At 44.5% G+C, this 15,100-nt stretch overlaps 1 protein-coding gene across 1 annotated transcript in view; it reads right to left on the bottom strand.

Moving 5' to 3' along the window:
- Window positions 1–14,869, bottom strand: part of LOC139767317 (carbohydrate sulfotransferase 11-like) — a 28,416-nt gene extending 13,547 nt beyond the window's left edge. The window contains exons 1-6 of the mRNA XM_071696596.1: window positions 14,584–14,869; window positions 12,137–12,555; window positions 11,342–11,500; window positions 6,502–6,612; window positions 1,649–1,773; window positions 617–824 (exon numbers count right to left, since the gene is read on the bottom strand). Coding sequence (XP_071552697.1) covers window positions 617–824; window positions 1,649–1,773; window positions 6,502–6,612; window positions 11,342–11,500; window positions 12,137–12,523 — 990 coding nt within the window. The 5' untranslated portion in view covers window positions 12,524–12,555; window positions 14,584–14,869. The remainder of the gene's footprint in view (window positions 1–616; window positions 825–1,648; window positions 1,774–6,501; window positions 6,613–11,341; window positions 11,501–12,136; window positions 12,556–14,583) is intronic.
- Window positions 14,870–15,100: the final 231 nt, after the last annotated feature.

The following is a 15,100-nucleotide window of genomic DNA, read 5'->3' as shown; positions in this document are numbered from 1 at the left end:
TTGGCAGTTACTGAATCTGCCCACACAAGAGGAGAAAAGAAAAATAGGGGAGACATGACTACACTGAAATTTCTTTATGAAAATTATTGTACCTCAGATGGACAAATCTTTGAAGCCAACAAAATATCACTGAGAATTCATAGAAAGAAAAAATTACATAGTTGTGAAAAGTAGTTTATAGAAAGCATGTATCAAGTAAATATGATAAACTAAGTAATGACAGTGAATAATGCTCAAAACATAGATAAATTTGACAAGCGAAAGACAGTATAGAAAGCTTATGTGACGGGAACCCACGAGAGTGTAACTTCCTCTCTGTAATGTGCAGATTAGTAGTTACCCTTCCACAAAAACACAAGTGTAAAACCCCTTCACCTTACAGCAACATAGGTAATTACACATGCCTCCACACAATGATAAATGCATTCTCAGTAGCACACATCATCCAAAAAGATAAATACATACATAAGAACACATTCACTTAAACAAATATATACACACATGCCCATACATATATACCTACAAACTCACACAGAACTGGCAAACTATAGGAAAATGTTATCAACATGCTCAAAATAAAGAAAAATCCAAACTACATACAATGTCTTCCACTTACATTGGTCTTCCATTGGGCAGCTTCAGTAAAGTTACTGGTGAAGTCAATCACATATTGAACGAACTCTGAGAAGGTTGGAAATGGAGAACTCTCAGATGAGTTATGAGGTCGGTAGCGGTGAATGATCTTCCTCTGTAACTTCTTGAAGCCAAACTTTGGAGGCATTGGGTGTTCCTTCACCATTTTGTCCCTGTATGCTGACAATATCCTGTCCAACGTCATAAGTCAGTCATTATCAAGCAAACATCAGGTTCATAATTCATCATCAATCAAATGTATATGAATGGATTTATCTATCCTTCTACATCTTTCAGTCACTTTACCCTACATATCCCATGTAACTCTGTAATAATACTGGATATTCACCAATACTTTTAATCCATCTACCTCCTGTTCTCCAAGCATAATTATCTGTTCTCACTAGCTGTTTGTCCCACTCAGCACCATGCAGAAACCTCCCGACTTCCACATCATTGGGAGACCACAAAGAAATTCCTGATGAAGGAGGTCTCATTCTCCCAGTCCTTCATGTACACATGGCAGTGCACCTGCTAATGTGACTGCTTACATACCTACTGTACCTTCAGCTAGAAATTCTTTAATTTCTGGTGAACCTGTTGGTACGTCAGGTGATGTGTACCTGCAGCAGTAACAGGTAACATGTACCTGCAGCAATACTAGGTTATGATCATGTGCCTGATGATGGTGTACCCGGCCCCCTGTGTTGCACTTGACAGTACATGCACACTTGACCCAGTGGTAAACGTGACTGTGGTGCTGTATGTGACCACAGGAGTGTATGTGGCTGAGGTGGTTCAGTTAACAGTGGTGATGCACATGCTGTAGAGGTGCATGTGACCATGGCAGTGGCACGTGACTGTGGCACATGACTGCACATGACAGTGGTGGCTTACGGGACACTGATAGTGCACATGCTGTATGTGACTGCACACTGTGCATGACTGTGTTGATGTGTATGTGACTCTGGTGTTGTACTTGACCATTTTGGTGTTCATGACTGTAGTGATGTACCTGGTAAATGGATGCCTGACGATGATGACACGGACACTCTGCTTCATGACCTGATTCTTCTCAGAGTTTGTGGCAGGAATGGGGTACAGGTCATTCACTACACCATGTCGTGCACCATATTTCACCTGCAGACAAGACTCATTTACATGCCATCTACACTTAAATCTGTAATACAGCTTTCAGGTGATTTTTTTAAATTCACTATTAGTTTAAGCATACCATAACATTATGCCTGCACATATTAGTTTCAATAATATGTCTTACCTGACCTATCTTTGATCCTATGAAATTAGCATTCTGCTCTAATATCACCTGTGAAAACTGGTAAAAGAAAAATTGAATATCACATTTCGTGACATCGGAAATGGTCATATTAAATGAAGATTTTGAGAAACTAAAACACTTTTTCTCTTCCCTCTCTCTCCATGGTGGTGGTCTGTGAGCATGAGACTTACCCTCTAAGAAATTCTCTAAAAATGTTTTGGTTAACATCTCCTAGCCCTGTATTTCTGGCTTTCCTCACCTGTCACTATCCTCTCAATTAGATTGCAGCTTCTCACTATTTCGGTAGCTGCCCTTGGCTGCATGACATCAGTCTTGCACAACAAAAAGGGGAGAACTTTGTACTGTTGCTAATGTCTAAAATAGTGAGTTCACTTAATATCTCCCCACTTCATTAACGATGCAAATTGAGGATTCAACCACTGTTTTCAAAAGCAAGCCATGTGTAAACAGAGCTGAAAACCACTTCCAACACACTTAGTGCTCCTTATGGACAAAGAAGCATTTTGAGGAAGAGCAACACCATGGTAAACACATTTCCCACTTGGGATATCTGCTGTAGTGCAACCCTAACTGCTTGCCTTTGGTCTTTGCTACAAATGAAGCCTGAGCCAGAGGGTAGTCCTTTCTCTTCTCCTCTGACAAGATGGTCTAAAAGTTATGTTAAGAGAGGCAACGTAACAGATCATATAACAGACAAAGATCTACTCAGCCATCTCAAACAGACCAATGCGTGAGACTCCCAACAGTTACCCAACCATTGAGTGAGTAACCTTTTCTTTTATGCAGAAGAAAAAACACACTGGGACAACTAAAGAGAAGGATGTAGCATGCAAAAACCTACTGTAAAAACCAGTGGCTGTAGTTGCTAACCTAATAAGTTCATTCAATGGCTTGGAGCTGCCTAGTCCAAGGTGTTGGCCCAAACCAAATAAATTTCCTCTTAGGGGAAGATAAGTTTTCTCAGCTCCCTGGATGGAGCTCCTCTCTACATATGTACAAGGCACGACAGCGATACGAGAAGAAACCTGAACTGGGAGAATATTTGATGAATCATTTCCTCATTTGGTACTTTAGGCAACTTGGGACATGGTACTGACAGAAAATGTCTCGCTGTATCCTTAAGCAATTTTTCAGGGGTCTTGTCATTAAAACTGACCTAAAGACAATTGTTTTGTGAACTAAAATGCTACCACATCCTGTGAAGACTTGTAAATTTTTTTCCTATAAGCCAATCATGACAGAAATCCAAGAATAGATTATATAAATGTATACAACCTAAGGCAAGAGTATTTTTCCAGTTGAGAGAGAGAGAGAGAGAGCACAATAATATTAGGTTCACACATACATCGACATAACATATGTACTTATGTGTAAATACATTCTCAAACTAAATAGTAATGTATATAAAAAAGGGGAGGTGTGGGAGAAGAGAACCAGCATTTCATACCAGTGAGACAAGAGAGGTCAAGAGCTCTTAACTCTACAATTGCTAAACATCCTAGTGTTGGAGTTATTAACCTTTCTGGCCCATCCACTGCTTGGCCAGGGAACCATTCTCTGCTTATTTCAGAGATGCAACGTGCCATTACTGATAACTATATCAGTTATCAGTGTGAGCACAAGTTTCATAATAAAATTATGTACATAGTGATATGTGTAAAAAAGTGGTTTCAGTGCATTACACATGACAGCTAGAGAACGAGTGTGAATGAATGTGGCCTTTGTTGTCTTTCCCTAGTGCTACCTCATGTGCGTAGGGAGGAGAGGGTTTTTCATGTGTGGTGGGATGGCGACGGGAATGGATAAAGGCAGAAAATATGAATATGTACATGTGTATATATGTATATGTCTGTGTATGTATGTGTATGAATACGTTGAAATGTATAGGTATGTATATGTGCGGGTGTGAGTGTTTATATATATACATGTGTATTTGGGTGGTTTGGGCCATTCTTTCATCTGTTTCCTTGCACTACCTCGCTAATGCTGGTGACAGCAACTAAGTATAATAAATAACATATATTATCATATTATTATCATAACCATGGAAAGTTCTGTGGGGCCTGGATGTGGAAAGGGAGCTGTGGTTTTGGTGCATTATTACATGACAGCTAGAGACTGAGTGTGAACGAATGGGGCCTTTGTTGTCTTTTCCTAGCACTACCTCACACACATGAGGGGGGAGGGGGTTGTTATTCCATGTGTGGCGGGGTGGCGATGGGAATAAATAAAGGCAGACAGTATGAATTATGTACATATGTATATATGTATATGTCTGTGTGTGTATATATATGTGTACATTGAGATGAATAGGTATGTATATCTGCATGTGTGGACGTGTATGTAAATACATGTGTATGTGGGTGGGTTGGGCCATTCTTTAATCTGTTTCCTTGCACTACCTCGCTAACACTGGAGACAGCGACACAGCAAAATAAATAAATAAATAATAATAATTATCATATGATAGAGTTGATAGAGGCATATCATAAGAGTTAATAGAGATGCTCTGTGGAAGGTTTTAAGAATATATGGTGCAGGAGGCAAGTTGTCTGAAGCAGTGAAAAGTTTTTATCGAGGATGTAAGGCATGTGTACATTTAGGAAGAGAGGAAAGTGATTGGTTCTCAGTGAATGTAGGTTTGCGGCAGGGGTGTGTGATGTCTCCATGGTTGTTTAATTTGTTTATGGATGGGGTTGTTAGGGAGGTGAATGCAAGAGTTTTGGAAAGAGGGGCAAGTATGCAGTCTGTTGTGGATGAGAGAGCTTGGGAAGTGAGTCAGTTCTTGTTCGCTGATGATACAGCGCTGGTGGCTGATTCATGTGAGAAACTGCAGAAGCTGGTGACTGAGTTTGGTAAAGTGTGCGAAAGAAGAAAGTTAAGAGTAAATGTGAATAAGAGCAAGGTTATTAGGTACAGTAGGGTTGAGGGTCAAGTCAATTGGGAGGTAAGTTTGAATGGATAAAAACTGGAGGAATTAAAGTGTTTTAGATATCTGGGAGTGGATCTGGCAGCGGATGGAACCATGCAGGCAGAGGTGAATCATAGGGTGGGGGAGGGGGCGAAAATTCTGGGAGCCTTGAAGAATGCTTGGAAGTCGAGAACATTATCTCGAAAAGCAAAAATGGGTATGTTTGAAGGAATAGTGGTTCCAACAATGTTATATATTTACGAGGCATGGGCTATGGATAGAGTTGTGCGCAGGAGGGTGGATGTGCTGGAAATGAGATGTTTGAGGACAATATGTGGTGTGAGGTGGTTTGATCGAGTAAGTAATGTAAGGGTAAGAGAGATGTGTGGAAATAAAAAGAGTGTGGTTGAGAGAGCAGAAGAGGGTGTTTTGAAATGGTTTGGTCACATGGAGAGAATGAGTGAGGAAAGATTGACAAAGAGAATATATGTGTCAGAGGTGGAGGAAACGAGGAGAAGTGGGAGACCAAATTCGAGGTGGAAAGATGGAGTGAAAAAGATTTTGAGTGATCGGGGCCTGAACATGCAGGATGGTGAAAGGCATGCAAGGGATAGAGTGAACTGGAACGATGTGGTATATCGGGGTCGACGTGCTGTCAATGGATTGAACCAGGGCATGTGAAGCGTCTGCAGTAAACCGTGGAAAGTTCTGTGGGGCCTGGATGTGGAAAGGGAGCTGTGGTTTTCAGTGCATTATTACATGACAGCTAGAGACTGAGTGTGAACGAATGGGGCCTTTGTTGTCTTTTCCTAGTGCTACCTCACACACATGAGGGGGGAGGGGGTTGTCATTCCATGTGTGGCGGGGTGGCGATGGGAATAAATAAAGAGCAGTGTAGAGGGAAGGGCACACAGAGCAGTGTAGAGGGAAGGGCATACAGAGCAGTGTAGAGGGAAGGGCACACAGACCAGTGTAGAGGGAAGGGCATACAGAGCAGTGTAGAGGGAAAGGCATACAGAGCAGTATAGAAACTAAGATATACAAAGCATACACGGTGTAGCCCCCATGACATACAGTGTAGAAACCATGACACTGAGACCAGATTGCAGAGAGCATGACATACAGAACAGAATGTAGAGACCATGACTTGAAGGCCCTATGGTGGAGACCATGACATAAAGAACAGTGTAAACCCATGACATACAGTGCAGACCACATGATATACAAGTCATACAGGGCAAAGTGTAGAAACCAGGACATAGGGAGCCGCATGTAGACCATGCCTCATAATGTAGAGACCATGACACGGAACATGTAGCGTTTTTGAAAATGTGACACAAACACCATGATTTAGAGAGCATTATGTAGAGGCGGTGGGAGAGTCAAGCTGGACACGCACCATCATGGTGTTCATATTGTGCTGTGTACAGCAAGGGCGAGATGAGGCACTGGGGCATGGGTGAGTGCAGACCCAACATATTCCACAGCTGCGTGGCGTGGGTAATGGTGTTTGTCGTGGGCAATGGTGTGTGGCGTGGGTAATGATGTGTGGTGTGGGCAATGGTGTGTAATGTGGATGATGGTATGTAATGTGGATGATGGTATGTGGCGTGGGTGATGGTGTGTGACAGGGGGTGTGGCGGGTGGACATACTTACTGAGAACTTCAGTTTTTCCTTCTGGTCGGGCGGTAAGTCTGGAATGGCTGGGTTGTCGTCGTTGAAGTGGGCCAGTTTGAGGAAGTTGATCATCCACGTAGTGGACGCCACCTGCAACGTGAAATCATTATTGATCAACTACTTAACACTTTAACTCCACGCCATCTTCATCAAGGTCCTGTAAAGCGTGGTGGTACGTTTCTTGGGTAGGCTGGCCCGGCATTTGTGCTAACACTAAGTACCAGGTCGTCAGAAGGCCCGAGTGCAAGCCTTCGTACCGCCAGGGTGGTACCGTCCCGCCAGGGCGGTGCTGTACCTGCAGGGTGGTACTGTACCGCCTGGGCGGTGCTGTACCTGCAGGGTGGTACCGTCCCGCCAGGGCGGTGCTGTACCTGCAGGGTGGTACCGTCCCGCCAGGGCGGTGCTGTACCTGCAGGGTGGTACCGTCCCGCCAGGGCGGTGCTGTACCTGCAGGGTGGTACCATCCCGCCAGGGCGGTGCTGTACCTGCAGGGTGGTACTGTACCGCCAGTAAAAGCAATACGAGACAACATGACAATGACTAGTGGTGTGTGTGTGTGGGGGGGGGGGGTCATCCTGAATGTCCGGCATGACGGCTGCCCCCTCCCCCCCCGCAAACGTTTGGTCGCGATGAAACACCCCCCCCCCCCCCCCGCAAACGTTTGGTCGCGATGACCCCTCCCCCTACGTGATGGGCGGCAGACCTGTGGGTACCGTTATCAATCCCTCCGCCTCCCGCCCCACCCCTGGCGAGACCAGTGCCTCTGGGAAGAAGTGTGTCCAGAACATTGTATTCGTTTACTAGGATGATCTACGTTTCTTAGGATGGTGTATGTCTCTCATTATGATGTGTTTCCCAGGATGGTCTAGAGTTCCCAGGCTGGCCAAGAATTCCTAGGATGATCTACGGATCCCAAGGATGGTCAAAGCTTCTGAAGCTAGTGTGGCTTACCAAGAACAGTGGACGTATTCCATGACGGAATTTCGTGCCATTATCTTGACCTTTGTATGGCTGATGACCAAGACTTGGGTTTGTTTCTTATTCTGGCAGTGTGAGTGGGGGCCCTGTTATTCCTGGGGCCCTGTGACTCCTGGGGGCCCTGAGGTTCCTGGGGCCCTGAGGGTCCTGGGGGCCCTGTGATTCCTGGGGGTCCTGAGGGTCCTGGGGCCCTGTAACTCCTGGGGCCCTGTGACTCCTGGGGACCCTGTTATTCCTGGGGGCCCTGTGATTCCTGGGGGTCCTGAGGGTCCTGGGGCCCTGTGACTCCTGGGGACCCTGTTATTCCTGGGGGCCCTGTGATTCCTGGGGGCCCTGAGGTTCCTGGGGCCCTGTGACTCCTGGGGGCCCTGAGGTTCCTGGGGGCCCTGAGGTTCCTGGGGCCCTGTGACTCCTGGGGCCCTGTGACTCCTGGGGACCCTGTTATTCCTGGGGGCCCTGTGATTCCTGGGGGTCCTGAGGGTCCTGGGGCCCTGTGACTCCTGGGGACCCTGTTATTCCTGGGGGCCCTGTGATTCCTGGGGGCCCTGAGGTTCCTGGGGCCCTGTGACTCCTGGGGGCCCTGAGGTTCCTGGGGGCCCTGAGGTTCCTGGGGCCCTGTGACTCCTGGGGGCCCTGAGGTTCCTGGGGCCCTGAGGTTCCTGGGGCCCTGTGACTCCTGGGGACCCTGTGATTGCTAAGAGAGCAATGTTAACTCCCGTCTACCACACCTGCATCACTTCCCGGTGGCTCTGCATTACCTCAGGCTGTAGACTGGGGTCATAATGATTCCTCTGGCCATAATGTTGTACTGACGTACACTAGGTGTACTTGGTTAACAAGTGTACGTCCAGACCAGACGTAGGTGTAACCCCAGAACAGACGTACCTCCGTAACAAGTGTACATCTACGTTCACACACACACACAAACACACATACACAGACAGACACACACACACACACACACACACACACAGACACAAACACATACACACAGACACACACATTATCAGTAAATGTTTTTACATATACTTCTCGTGTGTGACTCAGCTGCCAGCAAGAAGGCTGGTTCAGGTGTTGGGCAGTGTAGTGTTGCTCCCAACACCAGAGATAACTCCACGATCATCCCGTCCCTCACCCTTGGTGTGACCCATCACGTAGTACTCACCCTTGGTGTGACCCATCACGTAGTACTCACCCTTGGTGTGACCCATCACGTAGTACTCACCCTTGGTGTGACCCATCACGTAGTACTCACCCTTGGTGTGACCCATCACGTAGTACTCACCCTTGCTGTAACCCACCACGTAGTACTCACACATCATACTACCGGTACTCATCACGATCATACATATACTAACGGTATTCATCATGATCATACATATACTAACGGTATTCATCATGATCATACATATACTAACGGTACTCATCATGATCATACATATACTAACGGTATTCATCATGATCATACATATACTAACGGTACTCATCATGATCATACATATACTAACGGTATTCATCATGATCATACATATACTAACGGTACTCATCATGATCATACATATACTAACGGTACTCATCATGATCATACATATACTAACGGTATTCATCATGATCATACATATACTAACGGTACTCATCATGATCATACATATACTAACGGTATTCATCATGATCATACATATACTAACGGTATTCATCATGATCATACATATACTAACGGTATTCATCATGATCATACATATACTAACGGTACTCATCATGATCATACATATACTAACGGTATTCATCATGATCATACATATACTAACGGTACTCATCATGATCATACATCTACTAACGGTACTCATCATGATCATACATATACTAACGGTATTCATCATGATCATACATATACTAACGGTATTCATCATGATCATACATATACTAACGGTATTCATCATGATCATACATATACTAACGGTACTCATCATGATCATACATATACTAACGGTATTCATCATGATCATACATATACTAACGGTACTCATCATGATCATTCATGAAAGAGAAAAATATTTGAATGTTTACGTGGTTTTAAGTCATCCTACCCCACTTCTTATTATTGTACACATGCCGTGTCTTCACTCAGGTAGACACACACACACACAGGACAAGTTTGCCGTGTCCGGGATTCGAACCCCCCAGTTACATTAGTGATGAAGATGTCTAGTGATTGTTAGCCATATCAGAAGAGTGTGAGCCACGTCGTGTGGGTAATGAAGATGATCAAGGACGTGACGTGTTCAGTAAGTCTGGCTGATGATGACATGACGTTGGCAACAGCTGATTGTATGTAGGTCATAACAAGATGGCACTGCATGTTAGCATGGGAAGACGACACACGCCGAGATGTAAGGCTGCCACGATCACAAATATGTCTCCGGGTAACACTACACTGTGGGCAGCAGCAGGGAAAGTCCTACTCCTTAGCTGGCCAGCACCGCTGCGGTCACTGATCTTAACGGGACCTAACCCCGGGGACCCACCCACCCCACCTGAGCAAGACTTACAACACAACCCACGTAGTTATACATTGCAACACAACCCACGTAGTTATACATTGCAACACAACCCACGTAGTTATACATTGCAACACAACCCACGTAGTTATACATTGCAACACAACCCATGTAGTTATACATTACAACACAACCCATGTAGTTATACATTACAACACAACCCATGTAGTTATACATTGCAACACAACCCATGTAGTTATACATTACAACACAACCCATGTAGTTATACATTACAACACAACCCACGTAGTTATACATTGCAACACAACCCACGTAGTTATACATTGCAACACATCACAATATCCACAGTGCGAAACGTGATACATATTGTGTCAGTCATCATCGTACAGCTAATGAGAATTTACATTATGGTGGATATAATATTTCTCCTGACTCAATATAACTATCTCACATTATCTTCATATATATATAGCGAGGTAGCGTTAAGAACAGAGGACTGAGCCTTTGAGGGAAATCCTCACTTGGCCCCCAAGAGGATATATGTGTCGGAGGTGGAGGGAACGAGGAGAAGTGGGAGACCAAATTGGAGGTGGAAAGATGGAGTGAAAAAGATTTTGTGTGATCGGGGCCTGAACATGCAGGAGGGTGAAAGGAGGGCAAAGAATAGTGAATTGGAGCGATGTGGTATACCGGGGTTGACGTGCTGTCAGTGGATTGAATCAAGGCATGTGTATGGGGGTGGGTTGGGCCATTTCTTTCGTCTGTTTCCTTGCGCTACCTCGCAAACGCGGGAGACAGCGACAAAGCAAAAAAAAAAAAAAAAAAAAAAAAAAAAAAAAAATATATATGTGTGTGTGTGTGTGTGTGTTTCAAATTTGTCCCAAGTCAAGATAATGTAGGAGATTGTGGTAATATGACGGCAAGACAGGAATTTGACAAGTAAATCACTCTACAAGTTAGGTGCGGATTCATGACCCAATAGAACAAAGCAAGACTGAGTGAAAAGAATAAAATCCCATATAATTCAGTAAGACCAAGTGGTGAACCCGGATTCCATTTCTTGTAACCCTTGCTCACCTCTCTCTCTCTCTCTCTCTCTCTCTCTCTCTCTCTCTCTCTCTCACTTCTATCCACTGATGTTATTGTTACCAACTTTTCCTTTTTTTCCTTTGTAGTGTGTCCATGTAAAAGTGTAGTCCCAGTATATCATAACAACGTCATATTTCGTATGTGACAACAGTGATGCATGTCACTCCACCACCACACAACACTAACAAGACAATTATCTAAGGAGGTGGAGTGAGGACAGTTGAGGGCCTTACCTTGTAGTTGGGACACCAGACGATACTGGGTGTGTGTGTGCGGTCCCACACCAGGTGCACGTTGAGGCGGCTGAAGGTGGAGGAGGGTGGGCAGGCCCGCCTCACCAGCCGGGCCCTGGCTACCATCACCGTCAACCGCTCCTCCAAGAACTGCCGCTCCTGCACGTCACACCGGAGGCACAGTTAGCTCATGACCCTAGCCTAGCATCATATGACAATAACATCTTAGAAATAAGGAATATATATATATATATATATATATATATATATATATATATATATATATATATATATATATATATATATATATATCCCTGGGGATAGGGGAGAAAGAATACTTCCCACTTATTCCCTGCATGTCGTAGAAGGCGACTAAAAGGAGAGGGAGCGGGTGGCTGGAAATCCTCCCCTCTCTTTTTTTTTTTTTTAATTTTCCAAAAGAGGGAACAAAGAAGGGGGCCAGGTGAGGATATTCCTTCAAAGGCCCAGCCCTCTGTTCTAAACGCTACCTCGCTAACGCGGGAAATGACGAACAGTATAAAATATATATATATATATATATATATATATATATATATATATATATATATATATATATATATATATATAGCAATCGGCCCACAGCTAATCCTAACTGTTCACATTATCCTCGGGGCTGGTCGATAAATAGGTACCGGTCATAGGCTGGGATATATCTATGTATACACATAAGAGTAATCAATATATGGCACAAATATATACAAGAGCAACACAAGTACAGAAACTCTCGTTAATTTTAATGTGGTCCAACCTTACCGCGGAGTCGTAGCTGCCGTTCTGCAACAGCTCCAGCAGCGCCTGCGCATCCGAGTGTTCCAGAACTGGCGGCCAGAGCTCGTCATCTCTTGTACTTTTGACCTTCGTTACCTTGACGGGAGGATCCTTGTGGTACACACTGTTGTTCACAGTATGTAAAGTCTGGTGTCTGCTATTTGCCGACGTCCTTGTGACCAGAGGCGGGTTATACGTTGCTCCTCCCTCCTTAGCAGCCATCATAGCCCTCAGTTCGCTCTTGGACATAACCACAGTGATGGGCTGGCCCTCCTGACGGGTGGAGTGTATACCTTGGTTGTACAGGAACATGAGGGTACCCAGGAGGAGGACGGGCAGGAAGACCCGGCTACCTCTCTCCCACATCCTCATGCCGCAGTCGACAAGCAGTGCACACGACGATCCTGCCGGGTGAAAATAATGGCTTTAATATTAAGGTACGGTCGCTGTCAGCCATGATTCTCATACTGTCTGTTCTCCACTGATGAGCAGTGCCACTGGCGACCAATTAACAGAATTCATAATTGTGCCAATAATTCTTTAATAATTCATAATTATGCCAATAATTCTTTGATAATTCATAATTATGCCAATAATTCTTAGATAGGTCGAGGCCTGAACATGCTGGAAAGCGTGAGGCGTGCAAAGAAGGAATTGAGGCGATATGGTATACAGAAAGTGGCGTGGCCAATGAAATGACTACTTGGTAGCCTGTTGGTTAATGAATCATCTTGTTGGTTATGATATCATGTGAGTTTTGGTAACCTCCGATTCAGCCAGGGTAGCCGGTTGGTTAATGTAGCCTACCGGTTATGATAGCCTATTAGTGGGCTAAACTAGTATATTTATAATATCCTGCTGGTTGACGTATCCTCTTAGCTAAGGCAGCCTGTTGGCTAGGGTAGCATGTTAGTTAAAGCAGGCTGTTAGTTAACGTTGCCTGCTGTCTAGGATAGCCTTAGAACTGGTAGCGTACTGGCCAAAGTTGCCTGGTGGCAACAGTAGTCAGTTACGTAGTGTAGCCGCAATGCAGGACGAAGTAGACTTTTGGTTACGTTACGATACTGAAGTCCGCTTGCGAGTTTTTGTTGGTTATTAAATTCTGAATTTCATTTGGACAGAAGCCCAAGGAAAAACTGACATATTAACATCTTCCATTTACTAGTTTAGAATAACTTCAAACTTTGATACACATGAACTTCACTACTAACTTGGGAGAGCTCTACAAGTCTTAGCCTTAAATTCTTAAGCGTTTCTCACAGAAATTTCAAAATACCTTCCTATCATTATTTGGTTGTAAGGTGATCTGAAGTGGGCCAGCGTCACCCAGGACATCCGTCACATCACCATCACACAGAACAACTATTACGCACACCAACGCCACACGAGACAATTCGTCACAGGCCAGTCATTCATGACAGCCGTCACACAGGTTGGCAATACTCAGTAAAATCCATCACAAGATAATGTCACACACACACACACAGTATAGCAGTGGTCATCCTGAACAAGTGTCACTCATGCATGACTCGTCAAACAACGTCATACAAGTCACCAACGTATCATCGGTCAGAACTGTCATCCTTGTTAACATCACTCAGGATAATACGTCACACACCAATGTAACTAAGGTCAATCCGTAACACAGACTAGCGTCACTCAGGACAATGTGACAAGTACAAACAGTAGATACAGATCGAAAGAACGGATCATTTCATGGCGTCACAAATCTGCTGTATGTTCAAACGTCACAGTTTCTCTCCACCATACATTAACACATTTTTACGCGGTAATTTTTGTTACTTTATCATTTGATGCAGGTTTGATCATTAACAGGCTTCAATACTATGCTATTAATGGGTTATTTTTTTTTCGTATTGAAATAATGACGGTTATCAACGGTCTACTAGGAAGCGCGTAATCCATTAACTGGCTGTTAAGATACTGGAAATAGAAATCCACTGCAAAATTACCGTCATCAACTGGATGATTGGATGTTGGTGCCACTGATGTTTACACAGGAGTAACCCGGATGTCCTAATCGTCCGTTTGTTTGTGTTTCTCTCAAAGAAAAATAACCACAAAGAACAATAACCACTTCGTAACTGACGTCCTGTGATTGCATACCGTAGTATCCTTAGGGTAGGAGGAGTGTCCTGTGTGATTTCCACCTTTCTGACGGCCTCTGTGACGCTGACCTGGGTGACGGTGTCGTGTGTGATTGTAGTGACGCTGACCTGGGTGACGGTGTCATGTGTGATTGTAGTGACGCTGACCTGGGTGACGGTGTCGTGTGTGATTGTAGTGACGCTGACCTGGGTGACGGTGTCATGTGTGATTGTAGTGACGCTGACCTGGTTGACGGTGTCGTGTGTGATTGTAGTGACGCTGACCTGGGTGACGGTGTCGTGTGTGATTGTAGTGACGCTGACCTGGGTGACGGAGTCGTGTGACGGTAGTGAAGCTGGCCTGGGTGACACTTCAGCCTCTTCTCTGGTCACGAATGAGGCCAAGAACTGGGGCAGCGACTTCCACTTCCGTCCACCACTGTTACTCGATGAAAACAGCGGCGACAAAAACAAACTTTACACTTTTGTCTGTCAGTAACTTCCAGTATCTAATGGACTGAAGAAGACGTAATCAAACATTAACGAACTTAAACTTGATATGGGCATCCAGTGCAGAGCTTTGCTTCCACTTACTCTAATGTTCTGAGGAAGACTGAGTTCCCGCGGCCGTACCTACGTCAGAGTTGCCAACTCAAATTTTCAGATGGCGCTAGATTCACTAGCAAAAGCGCTAAACTTACTAGAATGACAGCGAAAACAATGCTCCTATTGAAATAACACTGTTTGGCGCTAAATACAAAAATAAGGCGCCCAAAACGCGCTAAAGCGCCAAATATGAAATTTAAGCGCTAGATCTCTATAAAAAGAGCTATGTTGGCAA

Source organism: Panulirus ornatus, chromosome 59, assembly GCF_036320965.1.
Source record: "Panulirus ornatus isolate Po-2019 chromosome 59, ASM3632096v1, whole genome shotgun sequence".
Lineage (NCBI taxonomy): Eukaryota > Metazoa > Arthropoda > Malacostraca > Decapoda > Palinuridae > Panulirus > Panulirus ornatus.
This window is presented reverse-complemented; position numbering and strand designations above follow the sequence as displayed.